General features: G+C 47.8%; 1 protein-coding gene across 1 annotated transcript; it reads right to left on the bottom strand.

Moving 5' to 3' along the window:
- Positions 1-7890: 7890 nt before the first annotated feature.
- POLR2L (RNA polymerase II, I and III subunit L) lies at positions 7891-11358 on the bottom strand. The gene is made up of 3 exons (XM_066320978.1): positions 11237-11358; positions 10910-11017; positions 7891-8345 (listed from the first exon to the last, which is right to left on the bottom strand). Exons 2-3 carry the CDS (start codon positions 11002-11004, stop codon positions 8237-8239), a joined length of 204 nt encoding a protein of 67 aa, XP_066177075.1. The 5' UTR covers positions 11005-11017; positions 11237-11358; the 3' UTR covers positions 7891-8236.
- Positions 11359-13336: the final 1978 nt, after the last annotated feature.

The raw sequence follows: 13336 nt of genomic DNA, 5'->3' as shown, positions 1-13336 counted from the left end.
TAGACACTGCCCAGGGATGTGGTGAAGCCACTGTCCCTGGAGGCGTTTAAGGAAAGACTGTATGTGGCACTCAGTGCATTGACTTTTTCACATGAGGTGTTCAGTCACAGGTTGGGCTCCATCCTCCTCATCTTCCAACCTAATGGATTCTGTGAACCCCCCTGGAAGTGGATGTGTAGAAGGGAGTGAAGGTCTGAAGCTCTCTCTGGTTATGTTTAGTTGATCACATTCAGAGTTTAGGATAAATTTCAGGTACGTTGAGTAAGGAATGTGCCTGAGGGAGATGGGATGGGAGGGAAGAAGGGCGATAATTCATAAGAAATCATCCAATAGAAGGAAGAACTCTGCTCTCCAGGTATCTCTTGGAGAATTTCCTGCTTTTGTGGAGATGTGCCCTGGCTGAGATGTGGAGGCAGCAGGAGTTTGTTGGCCTCCTGGGCACGCTGTCCTGGCTGGGGGCAGGGATGAGGGTAAACACAACTGTTGTGGTGGGTCTGGGCCAGTTTGGCCCCAGCCATCATGAAGGACCTTCAATCAGGCAGTGCATGACCACCTTGGTCCTGGGTGCAGGCTCCAGCTTTGTTCTGGACAGCACAGATCCCAGTCCTGGATGTGTCCCAAAGCAAGTTTGAGACGAAAGCAGGATAAAAAGGGTTTAACCGTGGGGGTGCCAGGCTGCAGGAACTATTGGCTGCCCTGGCTGCTGCTCAAACACCAGGAATGATAGCCCAAGAATGTCTGTGGCTGTAGCTGAAATGGGAGTTTCTCCACGGTGCTGCTCCCAGCTCCTGCAGCACCATGTTCATTTGGTTCAGTAGCAGCTCAGGTCACTGACGTGAAAGCTGCCAAGGCCAATGGCATCTGATTCTCTTTATTTATTAGAAGCAATTTTTCATCAGTGGAATTTAATTATTAGTTTTTTTGCTTTTAAAGATGTTGCTTAGTGGAGGAAAGCAGGCATTTGTCTAGGCTGCATTTAATGCTGAATGAATCCAAAGGGGCTTTTTTTAAAGCTGTTTTGACAATAATATTAAAAAAAAAATCAAGTTGGTGAAGTGTGGAGCTGTAGGCCATCTCTGTAATGATCTGAAGCACTCAAGCCCTTATTAACTTAATGCTTTCATTTACTAGCTCATTCCTGGAGGAAGACCTCCTAGTCAAACTGCTATTGCTTTTTTTAAAAAATAAAGTTAGTAATTGCTTCAGCTGCACATCTCATTACAAGGAAAGGCCTACAGCCTAGAGCAGCACTCATCTGATTTTTGTTTTTAAATTTTCTGGGGGAGTTTCAGCAAAACCTCTTGTTATACCTCCAGTCCAGGCGTTAGCTATTGCACTGCTGCCTGTAAATTTATAAACTCAACTATAAAAGTTCTGAATTCCCACTCTCTTTGGAAATGGGTGGCTCGAGGGCTTGGGTGTACCTGTTATGGTGTTGGTGAGGGGCTGGTGGGTAAGAGGCTGCTCAGGGTTGGGAGGAACACACCCTGTTTCATCAGGGCAGCCTTTAGCCCCGAGTAGGGGCCACTGCTCTGATCACCCTTTACCTCCTTGTTCCATAAAGTGGATGTTTCTCCCTCCTGTCCCTGCCTGGGAAGGAGCACACTTTCACACACAATGCTGGAAGGAAGACTTCATTAGAAAGGAAAAAAAGAAGGGGGGAGGCACTTTAAGGCAGCTTTCAGTAAATAGCTGGGGATAATTGGGCTTTAGCTGTGTTCTTATAAACCTTCTGGATTGCTGGGTACAGTGATGCTGCTGATCTCTAAATTGCTGCAAAAGCTCAGGGCGGCAGCTTTCCATCAGCAGTTCCCATACTGGGCTCTGCTTAGTGTCAAAAAGTGATTTTCAAAAATCTAGTTAAAAACATTCCATGAGGATTTGAGGATACATGGTAGGGGTTGCTGATAAGAAGGATGCAAGAAGATACCAGGGGTTGGGTGAGGTTTGGCTACTCCTTGTTGCTCATCTCTGATGGTTTCTGAAGAGTGGGATGTGCCATCCCAGAGGTTCAGAAGGGGAAAGTGAGGCATTGCACTGGTTGCCCAAGGCTCACATTAACTAGCCTGTATGTTCTTGTCAAGGCCTGTCCCGAAACACACGCCAGGAGCTGAAGCCTTTTTCTTTTCTTTGGAAGACGTGAGCAATGATGTTACATGGAGATGGGCAAAGGGAGTCTCTGCTGCTGCTGTGGACCAGCCTGGAGAATGCAAGGAGAGAGTGGAAGAGGATGGACCCAAAGTACTTCAGGAAAGATTCCCGTTGAGCTTAGTGCACTTGGAACAGGTCTCTGGAGAGATGTTGGCAAGGAAAGTGACATTTAGGTAATCGCTGAAGAAATTCAAAGCTTGTAGATACAGCTGTGGTGAACCACTAGAAAATATGGAAAGCAGCAGCTTACAAAAGGTCAGTATCTAAAAGTGGATGCTGAGCACAGCTGTCCTACTCCTGGCACTGATTTATTTAAAGTTTTTCTAGAAATACTTTATTTCTTGGAGTTCTCCAAGTGGACTTGCTTTTAAATGAAGGAGATCTGATTTCCAAAGAGAGGGTATTCAGTATTTATTCTTCCTAGCTCTAAGTCCAGCCTGTAGGATGGGCAGTGTGTTAATTCAAAATCATTGGTGCCTACAGAAAGGCTTGACCACAGCCTTTTCCACTTGCTTTGTTAAATAACTGCCAGGGTTCTTGAGCTTCCTAAAATCTATGGGGCTTTTAGCTTTTTGTCAGCTGTTCTATGCCTTTCTTTGATCATTAGTTGTTCATCTCCTAAAGAGCAGGAAATAATGAACCCATTTTATTAAAACACTTGCATCGTATTTGGGAGGGATCAATGAAGGCCTTTCCTGCATTAATTTTCTGGCTTGGCTGTTCCAAGACTCAGTGTTGAACACAGGAGCAGATATATTCTGAAAGTAATTGTGGGGAAACTCGTGTGGTGCTTGGGATCTCTGTGGCTTCACTCCAGCTGCCTGTGGCCTACAGCACAAGACAAGGTGTAGCTCAGCACAAAGGATGACTGACAGAGTCTGGAAGATGTGTCTTTGTGGAAAAGGAGAAATTAGATTAGGGGTGTAAAGCCTAACATTTTCTGCATGACTTGGCTCTACATTCCCTATATATTTCTGGAAGGAGGTGTGAAGAAGAAAGCGATGAGAGTTTAAACAAGACCTACTCCCATGTAAATAATGTGCTGCTTCCAAACCCAGGGAAAAGCCTTGCAGCTGCCCCTGAGTGGCAGGAGTCACTGCACTGAGGGTAACTTCTTACCTTTTATTTTCTTCTATGGCCTTATGTGCTAGAGGTGCACATGGCTGAAGTCTGCAGCAAGATCTGAAAGTTCTTTGTGTGCCCAAGGCTTGGGCACCTCAAACAGCTTTTCTTAGCAGAACTTAACAAAATGAATTAATCCTGGACACCCGAGTGGTGTAGGGCACCACAGGTACCAGGTCATTTTAAGTCACACTGAAGTTAATGAAAAGACTCCCACAGACTTCAGTGGGTGACACATCAAACCATCCAGCATGGCAGAGCCAAAAGCTTGGCCACGTGCTCCCTGTCCTGGGTTTTCAAGCATCTTTATTGTGCTGTCCCTGCTGAGCAATTAAAATGCTTTCTCCCTGTTTGGAGGAAGTGAATAAAAATTTGGGCTGGAGGCAAAGCTACAATGTAAATCGTGGTGCAAATGCACTGAAAGGAAAAGCAAATCTATGTTCATATTCTGGGCAGTCAGAGCCAGGTGGAAGCAGCATTATCTTGGGGATACTTCAATTCAGAAGTATCAGAAATAAGAAAATCTTGCTGGCTAATTGAGCTCAACTGGATGTACTCGTGTCTGCTCTGAGAGAGGTCAAAGCAGAGATGCTATTTTCTTTCAGGATCCATACTGAAGTTAGAAACTATTTGGATTTACACTGATTTTAGAAGAAAATAGGCTATTTGGTTCTGTGTGGGTGTTTGTTGTTGCTGTGGATGGTGAGTGGTTGGTGTTTTGTAGGGCCATTTGCAGGGAAAGAGGTAGCTCCTCTTCTGGGTTCTCACACAGATTATCATCAGTGAAATGTAGCTTTTTAGCCACAGGCTAGTTAGACATCTTGATGGAAATACACTGCTATGGGGGTTTGTGTGAAGGTTTTAATTAGGATTTTGAGAGTTTTCATATTTCTTCATATAGACAAGATGCACATACAAGAAGTCAGATTTTGGTATCTAATTCCAGACTGCATTTAGGGAAAAGTCATTGGAAGAACAAAAGCCCAGCACACATCTCTCAGTAAATCACCCTGGGGTGAAGCCTTCACAAAGAGATGTTTTTTCAGAGCAAAATTCCTTACGGGATATAAAACTTGAGGCTCATTACAGATTGGCACAAAGGCATTTCACCTCCTTCCTGCAGATGGACTCAGAATTGTGATAAAGAGGGTGGGGGTTTTTTTGTTTACAATTGTCGTTTCATGAACATAAAGCTTTGCAAGCACACAGAGCTTGGTGCTGATGCTCCAGACAGAAGCAGGACGCTGAGCTCCATAAGGAGGTTCCTCTGTGCTTTCATGACCTCAGCTCCCACCGTGTGTTCCAGGCACTACATTGTTATTTTGGTATGATTGTGATGTGCGAAGGGAGGCTGTGGCTTGGGTGACAAAGGGTCTTGTGTCACACTTCTGATTGTGACTACTTGCTTTCCCAATGCCAGGTGTGCTGCTTTGGCTGGGCTAGAGCTGATTCTCTTCACAGTGGCTGGAATGGGGCTGTGTTTTGGATTTGTGCTGGACGCAGGGTTGGTAATGCAGAGATGTTTTGGTTACTGCTGAGCCGGCTCACACAGAGCCAAGGCTTTTCTGCTTTTGGTACTGCCATGCTGGGGAGGAGGCTGGGAGGAGACACAGTCGGGACAGGTGAGCCCAAGTGACCAAATTATATCAGTATGTAAAGTGAGGGGGGAGAAGGAAGAAGGGGGAAACATTTGGAGTGATGCCATTTGTCTTCCCAAGAACTGTTACACCTGATGGGGCCCTGCTCTCCTGGAGATGGCTGAGCACCGCCCTGCCCATGGGAAGCAGTGAATTAATTCCTTGTTTTGCTTCGCTTGTGTGCACTGCTTTTGCTTTCCCTATTAAACTGCCTTTATCTCCACCCACGAGTTTCCAGCTTTTACCCTTCTGATTCTCTCTCCAGAGAGAACCATTCCCACTGGTGGGAAATGTGGGAGTGGTTGTGTGGGGCTTGGTTACTGCCTGGGGTTAAACCATGACCCGGGTTAGTGGGAGCCCTGCAACAGCTTTTCAAGGCAGACTTGAAAATTTTCCAAAATGCTTTACATGTAAAGTGAGTAAGCGACTGCAGAGGAGTGGTGGGATTTTTGTATTTTTCAAAAACCTTCCAACTGACAGAATTCTTCATGTAATTAAAGACTGCATATTCAGTACCATTTATCTTTTCTTTGTGCTGCTGCCTATCTGTTGATTTTGTTAAGGGCTTCTTTTTCTGGTTGAGGGAAAACTGAGGCTTTTCTGTTTCTTCTGTTTATACACATCTTTTACATTGTCTTGAAAAAGTGTGGTTGTTGTGAGCATATTTAATAGCTCTTCCCAAAGACATCTGGCAGGTTAGAAAGCAGATCCAATACTCTTATGTTATTAACTGCTGCAGAAGGTAGCACAGGGGAAGTGACAGCGAAAAGGGAATTACTTTCCTAGTTACCAGTGAGCAGGGGTGAAAGATGGGATTTATAGAAATCCATTGAAAATTTCAGACTCTTTCTGCAACACAGTTTAGCCTCTGCTTCTGCTCCTAACCCTCCCAAGGACAAAACTCTCGAGATAACTTTTCACGTGATCACAATAAGAAGTTTGCTTTACCACATTACAGAAATGGCTTTTTTTTTGGTTAATGCTGCATTTGCAAACTCCTAAGGAAAAGCTGTGATGCACACAGGGTGTCAAGGGCTGCATGAGCTAATATCAGTGCCTGCTATGACTTAGTCTTGCTGCTCAGGTGTTTCTGCGGCTCCTTGGGTAACATCTGTCTGAGGGAGTGATACCAGACTGCCATTGCTTCCACTACACCCTGTTTTTGAGAATAGTAATGAGAGCAACCAAGGTGGGTTTTTTCCTTTTCCTTCACATTTTTTGAACGAGGCCTGCTGTGTTTTTGCAAATTGCATTTTCATTATGAAGTATTTAGGAGCCATAACTTTTCATATCAGACAACTTGGCACCCGCTTTGAAAAGAAACATGTTATTCTGAAGCAGAAAACGAGATTAGAAATTTGCTTTTGCAGATAGAACCAAGTCCTGTCAGCTCATCTAATCCAGTTCCTTGGCAGTGCTGCAGGCCAGCTTTCTGCACGGCATTCCTGCACGGCTGCCTCTGCCAGACGTTCCCGTCTGGGCTGCTGCGCTCCCAGCGCGGCTCCCGGAGCGAGCGCGGGGCCCGCCGATGGATCTGTGAACAGGCTGGCACACAGCGCTGGCACACCCCCGTGACAGGGAAACGTGTCCTGCACCAGTTCACCTGGGAAAGGTCATCCTCTAGTTCAGTGTCCCTTTGACAAAACAGCCCGAGAGAGAAGTGAAGGGCTTTTTTTGGTTTGTTTTTATAAAGTGTGTTCAGCTTGCTAATACAACAGGCATGCAGAATATAAGCTACCCAACCAACTATGAAACAAATGCTAGAATTAATTGCTTAATTCTCTTTGCATTAGGGTAAAGCACAGGTTTTAAGATGTCTTCAGTGAAGAATTGCTGAATATGAGAAACATCTACTACTGCCTTGTAGTAAATTGAAAAGCAAGTTCAAGTGTAAAGATCGGTTGGGTGATAGCCAAAGGCAAGCAGCAGCAGTCCTGCATCTTGTTCTGTGAGACCATCTAGTTTCAAGCTAGATTACAAGTTTGACCCAGTAAGCACATTAAATAATTACTATTTCTGTAAACCCAGGGTTTTTTCAAACCAGATTCATCGTGCTACAGAAAAGAACACACAGAGATACTTCTTACCCTGCAGCTGATACATGAGTGCCAAAAGTTTAACTGCACCAAGGAGCAGCAGACTGCATCCAAAGGAACTAGCCTCTTTTCCAGCCCATTATCTACTGGGCTGCTGTAATGATGAACTAAAGCTGCATTTGCACAGAACCCCAAACCTGCACAGGTGTAGGGATGGGTCTCCTTCAATTTCAGGTGAGTGTGTCTGCCTGTGCGCACACCATGCACATCGATGCACTTCCTGCATGTCACAGAAGAGTGAAAACGCGCTCTAACTCACAGGCCGATTGTGCAAGAGGAAGGCGAGAGCCCGGGGCAGGGTCAGTGGCTGTCTGGGTGTAGGTGACCTTCCCCAGCCCTGCAGCTGCAGCTGCCCTCTCTCCTTTCCTTCCCCTCTCCTGGGCCGGGCAGCGCCGCAGCACACGCGCAGCGCAACGTGAAGGCGCCGAGAGGAGGAGAGGTGGAAAGCGTCTGTACCAGCCACAGGGGTGCAGGTGCTTGGCAGCAGCAGCACTTTGATCCTGTTCACACCAGCACGCCTCAATTCTCACAGCCAGTGCTCTCCGTGGAGACACTCAGACATGTTTTGCCTAAATGAAGGCACTGCACCATCTGAATTGCTGTTTCTGTGATACAGCAGCCCCAGTGTTTGGTAAGGACTGGGGCAGAGAAACCAGTTACTTTAACTGCGGTGGGAAGTGTTCTCTGCGGGCTCCAGCAGCTTTCCAGAGCCATGACTCACAAACTTGCCCGCTTCCATGTCACTGGAACCACAGTTCAGTCCTGTGTTTCTAACCCCCACCTGCCTAGTGCAGGACACTGAACTGGGTACTCTGCAATACCTCCAACCTTAGGGTAATCAGCAAGATCCAAGCATACACTTTATCCAGAAGCTGTAGGAAGGCTACAAGGGAAAAACCTCCTTTATTTCAACATTTTAATGAAATATAATAGTTTTTCTACATGAACAAACATTTGGTTTTACTGGCAGAAGCATCTAGAAGTTCACAACTCCAAACACAGATTTAAGAAGAAGCATCCAAACTTTAATCTCTAAATCATGGTTAAGTGGACTTCATCATTCCTTTGTTTCCTTGAAACAGTGGCTTGGGGCAGTATTTTATCCAGAAGATAAACATCTCTTGATGGTTGCACTACCGTTGCCTTTCATCCTTTACTGCCCGAAGTCCAGTTTCAAGTTTAAATTAGAGATACGTTCCACATGGCTTGCAGCACACTGCTTTTTCCATCTCATTTCTCCAGGGGTGCATAATTCAAAAGCTTCTCAATCAGATCCACATGGGCGAGGAGCATTCTGCGGCAGCAGTATCTCTTCAAGCCAAGGGCATCCAGGGCATCTCTATTAACGAACAACAATTAAAAAACATAACGGATGAAGTGAGTCAGAACCACTTGTATGCGTTTCCTAAGCAACACACTGATTACTTTGAGCTCGGTCATATAGGAAAATTTGTTTGCAGTTCAAAGACAGAAATTCAGCATGTGCTGTTAATGCCCTTTTCCACTCAGTGCTGTTGACAGTGTTAGCCCATTCTCCAGCAGGCCGGAGCACAGGATCTGCTGCTGAGAAGGGTCCCCAGCTGCCACAGCTTTCAGAGGGCACTGTTCTAACATGTTTCTGTAAACTGAGGATGATTCTTGCCTATTTCACAAGATAAATTTAAGATCTGAGCCACGCTAAAAAGGTGAGATATACAGAAACTAAAATAACTCAGAACGCAACGTCCCCCACACAGGGATGCTAATTCTGAGGACGGCTACAGTCCTTCCCAGCTCCCATGAGAGAAGGCACACAGTTACACAACCTGCCCCCCACATCTATACAAGTGACTATGGGCAGACTGGTCACAAATCAGTGTTTTACAGTCTTTCCTCTGAATTCCTTTGGAGTGACTGCTCCAGATTCTTGTGTTTGGGTGGAGGATGTTGAGTCATCCTAGCCTAAACCACTGCGTGTATCTTCCCTGGCTGTGGCTATCAGACCTCTTAAAGATCATGACACTACCAAGATCTTTAGCTCCAGCCTATGAACCCTAAAGCCACTCCAACACTCCTTCAGGATGTGACATTCATGAGACATGACTGATCTCTTCGACTGATATAATGCAGTGCAATAAAGCACTGGCTCAAAACAAACCTAATTTCCTGGAACTTGTCGTTCTCTTCTAGGAATAAGCCAATGGATACTTTTCTAAAATACAAATGACTGCAAGGAAGCCTCTGCCTGAGCTGGACCATGGTAAAAGGTTGTTTGGCTTCAAGCACTACAGTCCAACTTCAGGAGCCAACTTGCACAGCTTCTCTGCTGTCACTCAGTCCTTGCAGCTGTTAAGCAGGGCTGCTGGTTCTAGGACAGCACTGCAAAACTTGTTTCAGTGAAGTATAACAACACTGTGGGGCATTTTAAAGAATGTATAAATAATTCAATTTTCTGAAACACCTGAGAACAAAAGCATCTGATGTCTGTTGATAGGTAATTTTTAAGAGCTATCTGGAGAGTTCTGAACTCTCATATGCAGTTATCAGAGATGCAAAATACCAACATTAATCACAATTTCCAAAGTCACACTATATACTTTTAAGACAACTTTAACTATACTTTCCTTTTCCTCCAGCTTCAGAGGACTTGTGGCAAAAGAGGGGACAAACAGAAAGGTGTGGGTGTCTTTTTTAACGACTGATTGTTAAGTTTTTCCATTTTGTCCATCCATTTCCTAAGCCACCGTTGACAGTGATTCCAGTACTGCCCTGTAAGATTTTAGCTGTTTGATATCTCTACTTCTTACAACTCCATAACTGCATTAATTTGAACAAGCACTAGAGAATCAAGCCAGTGACCACAACAATTTTTTCCAGTGAGCATTTGTCAATGACAACACAAAACTCCTGTATAAAAGCAGAGGAATAATACAGATGAGAAAATTATTAAAAATGTAATGCCTAAAATATAAGTCAGAAGCACTATCAAAAAAGTTCTGGTAAACTGTAGTATGAGTGAAAAATAATTAACACCTATGGTATTGTAATGCTTTTAACTCCATTTATGAAAGAAGTAAACTTACCTGTAAAAACTATTAGCATCCCTAACCGCTTGAATGCAAACGAAATTATTTTCTTTCTACTTAACATCTTTCTGCTTCAACGTCTTTCAAATTTCTAACTTGTTTCTCACTCCTCTGAATCGCAAACATCCATGGATATTTTTGTTTCATACTTGAACTTGATGAAAATGTAAGTATTTCTCAAGTTTTCTTCTCAAAGTTTCTGAGGTAGTGTCACCATAGTTAGACTCTCCTTGAGCTATCAGCAGAAACTGGCTGTGCAAAGGATGCACAGACTTCTTAACACAGAGTTGTGAGGACTATCAGTGGGGTGTCTAAAGCAGTTAAAACTTCTCCTTTCTCCAGCAAACCACTACATAAAAATAAGGTTAGCAACTCTGAGTTAATATGACTAAAAAACTCCAAACTGCTAAACACTTCTTACGCTTGTAAATTTTTTTCCTTCTCTCCCCTAAAAAAACTGATCACGTTGGTGTCAAAGTTGGGTATATGGAAGGAGAAGGGAAGCAAATGTGTGCAGTTACATATTTGGGAACGTTTCGGGTACAAGGACAAGGACTTGGCAACTTCCATACTGCTGCCCTGAAAGATTCAGTGGGGGAAAAGTACTTTGTTGCCTATTACAATTTCTAGCCTTTGGTTAAACGATCTTAGGATATACCTGAGGCTTTTAGCCTCCCTACGTCTCTTTCCGGACGCCACTGGTGCCTGTGGCCCTGCCTTGGCAGGGAGTCTGGGTGACATGATCCCAGAGCTCCCTTCCAACCCGAACAGGTCTGGGACCCGATGCGCTGTGTACCTCACCTACGGCGTGAGTCGAAGAAGACAGAAATAAACCCACCCTTCCGTGTACTCCGCCTGCAGAAGGCCAAGGTAGGCTTCCCATTTGTTGCCCACTATTTTGCCGCACGTGAAGCACCTGACCGGGATGATCATTTCTGCGCTCTGGCTGCAACGACACAAACACCGAGTCAAAGCCCCGCCAAGCGGCCGGGCACCGCGCTCCGACACGGCGCGCTCAGGGTGGCGCTGCCCCGCAGCGGCCTGGCGGCGGCTGTGGAGCACAGCAGCCCGGTGCCGAGGGCTCTCGGAGGGGCCGGCCCCGCTCCCGCCCTCGGCGCCCCGCTCCCGCCCTTGGCGCCCCCGCGGCCCCGCCAGCGGCTCCCACCGCGCGGCTCCTCCGCTGCCGATGGCCGCCGGCCGCCACCACCGTGCCCGGCCGGGGGAAACCGCGCCGCCGCCGGCCGGTCAGACACTGCGGGCGGGAGGGTTGAGCGGCGCTATTCCCCCCCGTGACACTCGATGGTAGCGGCCGGCGGTACGGCGTCCCCGGCGGCCCAAGAGAGCGGCGGCGCGCGCGCGCGGGGGGGGCGGGCTCGCGGCGGCGCTGGGCGCGCGGCGCGGTGAGTGGCAGCCGGGGCGCCCCGAGCGCTGAGGCGGCACCGCGACCGCCCCCGCGCCGCCTCCTCCCGCCGCGCCCGGGCGGGCACTTGTTGCATTGCGAGAGGGCTTCGGCGGCGGGCGGACTTCTCATCCCGTCCTGGCTGAGGTACCGCAGCGGGAAGCGCAACTGGTGGCTGCGGGCGCGGCGGCTGCCCGCCCGGTCCGGCGGAGGGGCGGAGGGCGGGCATCCCGGCGGGCAGGGCTGCGGGATGAGCCGGGGCGTCCCGCGGCAGCCCCGCGCTCCGCCGCGCCGCGGGCAGGGGCGCGGCGTGTCCTTCGCTCCGCCGGGGCAGGGGAACGCGGGGCGGTGGGAGCCGCCGCTGTCGCCGTGCCGCGACCCTGTCGGCGCGGCATCGCGGCGTCGCTCGGGGCTGTCTGCCCGCGGTTCGGCGGCTCCCTCGGGCCGGAGGCGGCGGCACAGCCCGGCGCGCAGCCCGCTCCCGGCGCTCGGGGCTGGTCCGCGGCTCCGCGCAGCCCGGACGGGCGATGTCTCTCCGGTGGCGCTGGCCCTCCGGCCCCGGCCAAGTTGCGGTGGCCGCGGGTTTGCCGAGAGTTTCCAAACTCCGGGGGCAGCCGGGACGCGATGCCGCTGCGCCCTGCCGTGCCCTGTGCGCGGCGGAGCTGCCGGGGTGCGCGCTGCCCCGCCGCCGGCCGTGCCCGTGCCCAGGGCAGCCGCTCGCCGGGGCCGCTCCCAGCCTCGGGGGGCAGTCGGCGGCGGGCACCCGCGCCCGGGAGGTCTGGCGGCTGAGGATAATGCATCTTCAAACTGCTCTGCTCCTGTCTCATTAATCGTAGGATTGGGGAAGCATTAGGCGCGGGCTGTGTGCGCTTAGCAGAGGGAAGCCTGCTGTGATGGGTACAAACTTTGGGGACAGGCACCGCTGTTCCCGAGACTCTGGGATGAAGCATTATTCTGTCAGTCCTTATTGCCCTCTTGTCTCAGCGACAGCGTTATGCTAATTGTCCTTGAGAGAGCAGAAATTCTCCCAAAATGTTGTTTTCTTCCTGCTAAAGTATCTGCGAGTTGATACAGTGCATAGCGCAGAGCCATTAATGTCAGGCATATAAATAATTGTGTCTTAATGCACAGCTTATGTTAATACGTCTTTTGTGACTATTTTTTGAACGACTGGGTTATTGACCCTCTGCACAGAAATGCCAGACCTAACATGAACCGTAAAAGAGCAAATAGTTTTGTTTTAATAAATAAGGGCTTGGGGTTGAAAGCATTTTTACAGTTCTATTGCTAGTGAAAAGACAGTAATTTTTGCAGACCCGGGAATAATTATGCGCAGTTGTGAATGGAGCGAATTGACTTGGCGTGGAGGGTAGACGAACCTCCTGCGATCTCTAGATTATGATCATTATTGTTATTGTAGGCCAGTGGGAGCCAAACTGTGTCTCTCCTTTTTATCCTTTGATTTCTTTCTTTTTTTGGGGGCTGGAGGGGGTGGGGAGTTGAGAATTCGAAGATTGTGCTTTGATGCATTTTCAGCACCAGGGCTCCAAAGTAATTTTCTTACTGAACTGTGTGGTAAAAGGCATTTGTGTTTGGAGATGAAAATTTGCAATTGAGAGCAAGAAATAGGGGCTGGAGCTGGGCTTCATAGCTAAGCCACATCGTTAGATATAGTAGGTTAGCATTTTATAGCTGCCTTGTAGAAATGTGCTTGCTTATTTCTTAAAAACAAAACTGAAATTTAACTTTTGGACCTAGTTCACATCTCTGGCTTTTTTTTTTTTTTTTTTTTTTTTTTTTTTTTTTTTCCCCCCCAAAGAAAAATGCTCTTAGCTTGTTCACACACCATTACTTTAACGTTGTCAT

Source organism: Sylvia atricapilla, chromosome 6 (assembly GCF_009819655.1).
Source record: "Sylvia atricapilla isolate bSylAtr1 chromosome 6, bSylAtr1.pri, whole genome shotgun sequence".
Classification (NCBI taxonomy): domain Eukaryota; kingdom Metazoa; phylum Chordata; class Aves; order Passeriformes; family Sylviidae; genus Sylvia; species Sylvia atricapilla.
Note: the sequence above shows the minus strand (reverse complement) of the source record. Positions and strands in the feature narration are given on the sequence as shown.

Excerpts from the sequence above, each read along its gene's own strand:
- POLR2L (XM_066320978.1), bottom strand. The coding sequence starts at position 11,004 with ATGATCATCCCGGTCAGGTGCTTCACGTGCGGCAAAATAGTGGGCAAC. Across the intron at positions 8,346-10,909 it reads CAGGCGGAGTACACGGAAGG|AGATGCCCTGGATGCCCTTG; the intron begins GTGGGTTTATTT and ends GTTCGTTAATAG.